At 53.0% G+C, this 10034-nt stretch overlaps 1 protein-coding gene across 1 annotated transcript in view; it reads left to right on the top strand.

Annotated features, from left to right (window-relative positions):
• Positions 1-4443: 4443 nt before the first annotated feature.
• RGS10 (regulator of G protein signaling 10) overlaps positions 4444-10034 on the top strand; it is a 38510-nt gene continuing 32919 nt past the window's right edge. The window contains exon 1 of the mRNA XM_045878960.3: positions 4444-4593. Coding sequence (XP_045734916.1) covers positions 4545-4593 — 49 coding nt within the window. The 5' untranslated portion in view covers positions 4444-4544. The remainder of the gene's footprint in view (positions 4594-10034) is intronic.

The raw sequence follows: 10034 nt of genomic DNA, 5'->3' as shown, positions 1-10034 counted from the left end.
AAAAAAGTCTATTTTTTTAAAAAAAATGGTATTAAAAGCACAAGACTTGATGAGATGATCAGGGGAGTGTGCAAGAGAAGAGCTCCAAAGACTGAGCGTGCAGTGCCCAGTTTTGTGAAGAAGGGGTGGTGGTGATGGGGGGGAAACAGCAAATGTGGCAGAAGGAAACCTAGGAGAGTGGTTCAAGAGCAGGGAGGGAAGAATGGGCTCAAATCTCTCAGGGAGACCTAGCAACACATCTTCATCCTCTTCGAAGCTCTCTGGGCCTCAGTTTCCTTTCTTTTTTTTTTTTTTTTTTTAAGATTTTATTTATTAGAGAGAGAGCACGCAAGCAGGGGAGCGGCAGGCAGAGGGAGAAGGAGAAGCAGGCTCTCCCCCTAGCAAGGAGCCCGATGTGGGGCTCGATCCCAGGACCCCAAGATCATGACCTGAGCCAAAGGCAGAAGCTTAACTGACTGAGTCACCCAGGCACCCTGGGCCTCAGTTTCCTGATCTGCAGGGTAGTCCGCTGACCTCCAGCTGTGATATGCCATGAATATGTGACTTGATATGCAAGGGAGATCAAAGATGGGAAAGGCCATTGGTGTCTGCTTGCTCCCTCCATGGGAAATGCAGAGTTTAAAGACAGCAAAACTCATGTTGTAAAAATGTGGGTTTAAATATTGGTACATTAAACCCCATAGAGATTTTGACCAGTTTCCAACTACTGATGTTTTTTCCGGATTTCAGAGCATATACATCACAGAAATTTTGCAAAACTGGAAAATGTAATAATGAAAATTAAAACCAGCCTTTATCCCATCTAGATAAAAGTGCTAGTAACGTTTTCGTATAGTTTTCTGCAAGTTTTCTCTACACAAATCAACTGTATTTCCTCCCCTTCCCCAGTGAAAAATTTCTCTATATTTGTATCCTGATTTTTTTCAATGAAAAAAACAGTTTTTACAACTGTTAAATATCCCATCATAGGAATATACTGTCACTTAGTCACTCCATTAATGAGTATTTATAGCACTATGAACAGCGCCAGTGAAAGAGGAGTTGGGATGTTCAACAGTACCCAGAAGTCTTTGCCCCTCTTAATCTTTCTTCAGCATAAATTACTAGTTGTACAAGTATTCACTGGTCCGATGGGTATAAACATTTTGAAAGCTTTTACACATGTTGCCAAATATGTATCTTAACATACCTGCCTCTCTTGGCTTCCAGAGAGGTTGTAACAATTTACTTTCCTTCTTTCTCTCTGCCTGTCAATTCTTTCACTGTGACCAACCCTGCCCATTCCCCATATTTTCTTTTTAAAATGCCACTTCTCACTGCACATAGGCTACAGTTTATTAAAGCAGCACTGTAAGGGGGAGCAAGAGTAATTCAGATTCCAGTAAATTTTGTGAGCTTACATGTGCCAGGCACTGTGCCAGGTGGCTTTCTTGTTTATTGTTGGTGAACACCACACCCTTAGAATGTAGGTGGCATCCTTTCCTTGTCCAATCCTGTGAGGCTGTGTTTGAAGACGCTTAGCTGGGCTGGCATGTGCCTAGGACTGGTACCTAGGTCTCTTGACTCCAAGTCAGGCACTTATTTGCACTTATTTATTTATCTCACTATATAACTCACCTGCCTCAACTGGCCTAGAATATTCTTTATGAGAGACTCAAAAATACAATCTATACAATAAAATATAAGAAATTCTATAATATACTCACAGCTTACTAATTTTTAAAGGTTTCTGAGTAGAACAAAAAATATTCAACTTTGAAGTCAATGATCACTCTGACATCCTAGGCTCTTTCTCCTTGCTTGCCTGAATGAAGATTGTTCAACCAAAGATGAGACCAACAGGGGTAGGAAGAGGCCAAGCTGCCTGTCCTCTTCCTGTCCAGACTGGTTATCATCATTTGAGAAGGCTTGAGATGAGCTACAGAAAGTGAGTGATGCTATCTGGATGGTGGGCACTGTCAGCCCACATGCAAACTGCAGGCAGAACTTAATTGTGTGTGTGTTCTTTTGGCAAGCTTTAGGAACCCTGAAGCTCTATACTTGTATATTTGGTCTTTTCTACAGTGCCTGTTGAAAACTGACTTTTGGATCTTTAGACACTTAAAACAGATATTTCAAACAACTTCACCCAGACAGTCTCTTAATGTTCCGAAGCAGAAATTCTAAACTGTGTACATTAAACCTTGACCATGGTCTTTATTTTTGAACTCACCATCTGATACGCCAAGAGGACCGTGAAAGTGGTTTGAAGCTGGGCTATTTTCCTCCTATTTCAGAAAGGCCTAGCCGCCTTCTTAGCTCAGGAGGCACTCATGGGTATGTCTTAGGCCACCCCAGGGCATTTCAGGACACTTGTGGGGCTGGACCTGGCAACTGGCATATTTAGTTATGCCTGATACTTACCCACTGTGCCAGTCTTCTTGTTTCCTGTGTTAGGATTACCTGTCATTTTACCTGTAATTTGGTCTCCAGGACGGTTTTCTGGGGAGATCCACGGCACAGATACCCTCGGCATTGCTTCGAGAATGTAGCAACCTCATTTGGATCCAGGACTCTGCCTGAGTTTCAAAGCCCTGCTCTTACATCGGAGGAAGCTGCTGCCCGTGGTTGCAGCATGTTACAAAGGGTGTGGAAGCAGGGGCGCCTGGGTGGCTCAGTCGTTAAGCGTCTGCCTTCGGCTCAGGTCATGATCCCAGGGTCCTGGGATCGAACCCCGCATCGAGCCCCGCATCGAGCCCCGCATCGAGCCCCGCATCGGGCTCCCTGCTTGGCGGGAAGCCTGCTTCTCCCTCTCCCACTCCTCCTGCTTGTGTTCCCTGTCTCGCTATGTCTCTCTGTCAAATAAATAAATAAAATCTTAAAAAAAAAAAAAAAAGGGTGCGGAAGCAGGTGGGGAGCCCACCCCCAGAGTAGGCCAAGGACAGGAGGAGGCGTTTTTTAAATTGAGCTTTTCTGCTGGGTTCTAAGTTTGTTCCTGGTCCCCGTAGTGACCATCCTCCAGGGAAGCTCAAAACCCCCGTAATCTTCACTATCTTCAGGAGCCAGAAAAAGCTCTCCTGGCAGGAGGGGAGAGTGGGTGCTCAGAAATACTCGGGGGAAAAGTGGCTTTGAGAGGGCAAGGGTAGGGCCAGAAACAAGAAGCACAGAAGGCCAGCGATGGGGTGGAATTGGGACGGAGCGGGTGGGTAGAAGGAAGGAGAAAAAATGAGCAGAACGGGCCGCTCAGAATAGAAGATATAAAAGAAAGTGCCAGCTAGAGAAAACACTGCAAAAGGATGGGTGGCAGGGCCCGACGACTGGGGAGCGGTTTAGAAAAATAGCAATTAGCACAGCTAAAAATAAAAGACCAATTTGGAGACAAAGCCAGATACACAAGGAGAAAAATAAGACTCTCCAGAAAGACAATTCTTCGCAAACCGAACGCTCAAGAAAATGAGGCTAATGACACCCCCTTGGGGGCTGTTTTGCACAGAAATGAGACAATAGGTAGGGGGGCGGGGCGCGCCGCGCTGAGCAGGTGACTGGTGGCGGTAGAGGAGAAATCAAGCCGGAGCGCAGTGTGGACCTGAGTGACTCCGAGAGTTGAGCTAAAGGCCCTGCCGGAAGCTGCGCCACGTGTCCCCAAAGTTAGAGAAGTGTCCCCAACAAGTCGCTGTGCGGGGCAGAGGCATCTCTCGGCGCTGGAACCCTAAGGGTTCCTGCAGAATTCCACCGAGGCAGGCCCCTGGAGCCTCCAGGCCACGGGGAGAAGGCATCCAAGTTCTCCCGGCGCCCGCGCAGCGCAGCTCGGCTCGCTCCCCGCGGCCCGGACCCTGGCCGTGCCCCACCGGCTTTCGTGGAGGGGCGGGCAGGCCCGGGCCCGCGGGGATCCTGGATCCCGGGGGCGAGGAGGCGAAGGCCGTGGGCCGCGTCCGGGTTTTGCAGAACCTCGAGGCCTCGGCGTCCGCGTCCGTGTAGCGGGAGGGGACCCCGGCCTGCCGCCTCGCGAAGGCGCACGGAGCCACGGAGCGCGGTGCGCCCGCGGCGCCGTGCCCGTTTCTCGCGGCTGCAGGAAGAGGGCGGGAGGCCGGGATGGACGCCGAGTCTCGAGGCGGGCGGGGCGGGGCGGGGCCCGGGGCGGCTGCCTTGGCGAGCTCGTGGGGGCGGCGGGGGCCCCCCGGGGCGCACGGGTGCCCGGGCAGGGTTCCTAAGCCACGGGCGGCGCGGGCTCCCTCCAGGCCAGTGCCCTCCATCCCGAGCGCGGGGCCGGGCCTCGGCGTTGGGTCACCCGGGGCCGCCCTGGGCCGCCCGGGCCCCCGAGGCTGCACTGCGGGGCCCCCGCCGGCGCGGGCGGGCAGGGCGCACGGAGCGCGCCACGCGGCGCCCGGCGGTGGGGAGGGCGGCGGGGCGGGGGAGGGCGGCGGGGCGGGGGCGGGCGCGGGCGCGCCGGGGCGGTGCTGAGCGGGCTCCTCCTCCTCCTCCTCGGCCTCCTCCTCCTCGCCGTCCTCCGGCTCAGCTGCCGCGCCGCCCGGCTGCTCCTCCTTCCTCCCCGGGCGACCGCGGCGATGTTTAACCGCGCCGTGAGCCGGCTCAGCAGGAAGCGGCCGCCGTCAGGTAAGCGGCTCCCGGCCCCGCGGGCTGGGGATCGGGGCGCCCGGAGGAGCCGCCTCGGCCGACGCTGCCCGCCCAGGGTCCCGGGCATCCTTCCCTCCCTCCTGTGCTCGGGCGCGGCTTGGCGATGCCACCGGCGAGGGTCCCCGCGGACCGCGCCACTTCTCCTCGCTCCGTCCGGCGTCCCTGCGGTCGCAGCCGCGGCGGGAGCGCAGAGCCCCGAGCGGCGCTGCGACGGGAAGTTTGGAGCAAAGGGGGAACAACAGGAGTTTTCTTTTTAGTGATGGTCTGGGAGAAGAAAGGAGATCCCATACACCCCCAAACTTTGGAGGGAGTACGGGCTCTAGATCCGAAAGCAGAAAGTCGCGCGGGCTCCTTCCCGTCTGCAGTTCTCTGCCTCCCTCCGCTGCGGGATGTTGGTGCGAATGATGCCCGCGCGGCGCCCAGAGCAGGCAGGGCTGGACCCCCGGGATCGGACTGGCAGCGGGGCCCCGGCCGCCCGGCGCCTTCAGTTCTGCGCTGCGGGGCCGAAATGTGGGGCCGCCGAGGAGGGTGAACACCAGGGTGGAGAAGGCACATCTGTAGTCCGCGCCAGGGGAGCGCTGACCTTACCGTGGACTCGGCTTGGCTGTCACAATGGACCAGGCTGAGCCACAATATGGAGCAATTTGATAGGACAAAGAATCCACGGTGAAGATGAGACCGTGCCTTGGATGCCAACCACCTTACCCTTTTCGTTCACAATTATGGCTCTGCTCCTTTGAGCTCTTAATGTGGGCCCAGGTCTCTGTTCACTCAGTTCTGTGTTCTCTCTCCACCCTTAGGGGCAAGGCTGTGAGATAGGTACTGTTAAGGCAACTTTCCAGAAGAGGGAACTGAAGCGGGCAGCTGTTAGGTAACCCGCCCCAAGTCACACTTAGGGAGTGATGGAGAATCTTTGAAACCCGCGTTGGCCTGACTGTGGAGTTCAGAGGCTTTTCTGCTGCCTTCCACTCGCAGACTCACTTCTTCCTAGTGCTAGGAGTCTGGACATGTTGGTCCGTGTCCTGTTTTCCCTGAATATCATATTTTATGAGGGACATTGCAGTTAAGAGGATGGACTGGGACCAGACCGGCTGGGACCAAATCCCACCTCCACCACTGTGAAAACTTCGAGTCTGTGCGAATGAGGATCTGCAAGATGGGAATAAAACAGCTATCCCTCTGTGAGCCCTTAAAGGGAGCTGGTTTCCCATCCATCAACTGATGCAAATCATTGTGTTAATACTCAGGACACCCCTAATAAAGTAGGACTTCATAGGGTCATTGTAAAGAGCTTATATTTGTGTCATGGGCTTTTTGTATATCTTGCTGTGTTGTCTGTGGGTCAAAGGATTGCTTCAGATGTTCCTTTTAGCCATTCCCTCTTGGTGGCTCTTCACAGGCCTGTGGAGCTATAGTCAGAGCCTGGACTCAAGTTCAACTCATGGTTCCCACCCTGACTCTATCATTCAGTGACCTTGGGCAAGTTCCTGACCTCTGAGCCAATTGCTAAATTATTGGGAAATTTGAGAACTGGGTGCTAAATCACAGATAGCTTGAAATTGGCTGTTGGTGGATATTTTTACCATGGAAATGGGCAAATGCTAAAGATCAAGCTTTTTTTTTTTTTTTTCTACGAGAGCTGGTTTACTGACATACCTCTGTGTCTGTTTTCCCATCTATAAAGTGGGTTTCATAGAGTCCTGGGATTAGACACATCAGAACATATGAAGTCCCTAGTGCAATGCCTGGCACGTAATAAATGAGTAATAACGGTTGGTTTCCCCCTTTCGTATTATAAACAGAGCTGCTCTGAACATCTCTGCCTGGTTATTCATTGCTTTGCATCGTTTTAGAGCATCCCTGGTTTGGGGGGTGTTATATGGGTGAGGGTTGTACCCCAGAAAGACTGGGGCAATTTGGGGACACTCGTGAAGTGTACCTCTTTGGGGGCAGCCACTTTTCAGCCTTACGACATGGGATTAGGTGACAGAAAGATTAGTAGCTAAGCATCATGGATTGGTATTGGGTGCCTGGCCTCCAAGAGCCCAAACGCCATTGGATTTTTAGGTTTAAAGTGTACCCCACTGACGGGAAAGGGCAAATGAGGCCCTGCCATTTGGGCATCACCATCCAGCAGTGAGAAAAGGAGTCAAGTGAGAAAGGGAACGTGGGCCCCGAGGCAGAGGTACTGGGAAGCTAGCCAAGTGATCCATGGGACCCTGTACTACACTTTTATTTGGTAACTCCGAATTATTTTTCCTAAACTGGCTCTCCAAATTATATAAGCTTCCAGCCCCACCAGTGCTGGATCCAGCCCTGCAGACTCCTGATATGGACCCAGCCGCAGTCCTGCCTCCCAGAACCTTCTACTGTCTAGACTTCTCTTGCTTTTCAGCAAAACCTTATTGGAGACCATGTCTTCAAGCTCAGAGTTTGGAGTTCCTAACCCCTAATTCCAAGGTTCAAAGTGCAATTCCCTTGTTTTTCCTTTTGGAGATTTCTCAAAGTGTGTTCATGAACCCACTGGGGGTGCGAAGGGGTTGGATAAAATGCAGCTTTACAGGCCACACCTGGACCCACTGACTCAGTCTTGGGGACCCGAGGTGGGAGGGAGAGTAAGCTGCATTTTCAATAAGTTCCCAGGTTGATTCTTATGCCACTGAAGTCTGTCTGCCCACCTCCTCGCCCCCCACAACGGCTCACACTGTTGATGGTAATCGTGATGCCGCTCACCTGGAAAGCAAAGCCAAAGCCACAACCTTCCCGCTGCGAGCAGACTGAGGGGCGACCCGTGGAGGGGGTCTGTTGTACATTATCCCATTAAACCCTTGGGACCAGTTTCGGATTTATTGCTGGGCTTAAGTTTTTATTTAAAGATGACAGTCAACATAGCAACTTAATGTCTTTGTTTTAACAACCCAGCAGCGGGGCAGTCTTGGCCTCTGGGGAAACTGTCTCTGCGGAACATCACGGCCATCCTGTGGTTTCAGGGAGAGCAGCTCAAGGACAGAGAGGCCGGGCTGGGCTGAGGGGTGTTGTTTTAAGACCAGCGTGGTCAGCCCACGAGCCGACTGAGTCCGTGGTGTCAGCTCTGAATGCCACCAGCTCTGAATGCCACCAAGGGCACCCTCTAGACGGGTGGGTGTCAGGGGCTACTGGAGCTCTATTTGCCTTCATTGACTTTGTATGTGATTGACATCTCCTTCCCGCACTGTTAGAGATTTGGCGAACCTGGCAGGTGCCTGGTGGGCCATTTCCTGGGGCTTCCTGGGTGGACTGAGGCGCATCCTCCATGCGCTTGAGTAATCCCCTCGGCCCAGGGCTCCAGGCTCAGAAAGTTGCTGTTTAAATTGTACTAAATTTCCTCTTGCTGGTTGTCTTCTGCTTCCCCCAGATAGCTCTCCTCTGCTGCAGCCCGAGAGGGGCGGTGGGGGCAGAGGGGGCCCCGGGCAGGCGACAGCAGCAGCTCCCTGATAAGAGCTGTCAGGAGGCATCCCCTGCGGGGGGAACAGACCCTTGCAGACTTCCGGGGACTCATTTCCCTTCTAAGCAAGTTCCCATCCCTCCAGGGCCTTGCCAAGGGTCTGTGGGTCAGCTGTGCTGTCCCCTCTGTGCGGCGCTCAGGGACCCCTCCTGGGGCCTGCCTTCTCTCCCAGGCCCAGCCCCCCAGCTCTCACTCTGCCTGTGGGGGGCTGCGCATTCCCACTTCTGCCCCTTTGCATCCGAGGGTGTCCTCTGTCCTGTCTTCTCCCACAGCTAGGTCCCCCTCTGCCCCAGCAGGGCCACTCTCCCCAGCCTCCTGCCTCCCTCCCTCTCTGCCCCTGAAATGCAGCCTGTTTTGTCTCTCCCTGGACAGCTGTAGAGGCCACCAAGGGGCAGGGACTTGTCCGGAACCACCCATTTCAGAAGGGACAGACCAGAGAACTCAAATCTCTGACCCAAGCCCAGAGCTACCTGCATGAGTTCACACGGTATCCATTTAGTCATCTTGTTAAGATATATTTAGAGTTAAAAAAAAAATACATATATATATATATTTTTATTCATATATATATATGAATATGGAGCTGACAACTTTTCCCTTTCCTCTCCTCCCGCCCCTTCTTCCTTTCCCCCCCTTTCTTCCTTTCTCCAGTCAGGACATTAAAAACAATGCCATCATCAGCCATCTTTATCATTCCATGAATGAAAGGGCATTTGAACACCCCAGAGAGTAAAGACAGAAGCTCATGTAAGGAAATGTCCTGATCCACCAGAATTTTCTAGAGGTTATTGTGTCCAGGGAGAGGCACTGGGTGGCTGACGGACAGAGCTGACAGGAAGCCCTGCTCTCCCCTCTGCTCCCACTGTGTCTCTTAATTTTGTACCATGTAAATAAATATAATGATCTCTTTCCTAAAAACAACCCAAGGCCGCCTTGATGGTATCAAGACAGCTTAAGTGGTAACTATTTCCTTATCCTTATTTTCATTTCTACATGAACCAGTGAAAAAAACTTCATGCCAGCCTGTGGCATTGTGGGCAGATAGCCATGTGGGAGCTCCTGGTCTCATCTTCTCAATTAATTTTAAGTTCTGTGAGAAAAAGGGCCCCGCCTTTCACTTCTTGTGTCTGTCACCGCCCTTCCCTTCCCAGGCTTTGCAGCCAGAGGGCTTGGGGCTGAGTCCCACCTCGTCCCCTTCTTTAACCTCACCGTGCCTCAGTTTCCTCCTCTGTAAAATGGGCCCCCGATGAGCCCGACCTGGGCGGGTCGCTGTGAGGTGGAGCCGAGATCTATAGCAAGCGCTCAGTCAGGCAGCTGTTTTGACAGTGGTCCTGCTCGCTGTCTCGCCCCCAATCTATCAGAAAACATCCATCAATGTAAACGTGAACATGAGTGCCAGACATGGCGGACTGCAGGGGAGACACAGCTCCTCCCCGAGAAATGCACAGTCCCTCTGATGCTGGAGGGAGAAGGTCACTTGCCCGCCCGGCCGTAGGGGCCCCGGGGGCGGGGGTGAGGGCACATCTGAGCACGAATGTCAGGCCCTGGGGGTGGGGAGTGGGGGGCCTCTGGGAAGTGAAGGAAATCAGGACAGGGTCTTCATTTTCACCCCCAGGATAGAGCTCCTGGGTAATTTTATTTTTTTCTGGGCCTTTGCCTAGAAAGTAGAGATTCTAGGGAGGCTACAAATAACAGTCTGGCGTTCTGATTTCCTTCCCTCTGGTAGAAACTGGAAGCCAGTGGCCATCTGTTGTTTAGTCCACTCAAAAGAGGATGTGGAGTCTTGTTTTTCCTCCAGACCCAAGGGTGCTCAGGAGCCCCGCAGCCCCCGGCCTGTCTCCCACGAAGCGTCTCTGAGAAGGCAGTGGGTTCCTGGGCTTTGTGAGACTCCTCAGGTGGACCCCAGAGCATGGAACGTAAGGACTGGCCCCCACCC

Source organism: Mirounga angustirostris, unplaced genomic scaffold, assembly GCF_029215605.1.
Source record: "Mirounga angustirostris isolate CCGP_5_RB_7025 unplaced genomic scaffold, mMirAng1.0.hap1 SCAF_6, whole genome shotgun sequence".
Lineage (NCBI taxonomy): Eukaryota > Metazoa > Chordata > Mammalia > Carnivora > Phocidae > Mirounga > Mirounga angustirostris.
Note: the sequence above shows the minus strand (reverse complement) of the source record. Positions and strands in the feature narration are given on the sequence as shown.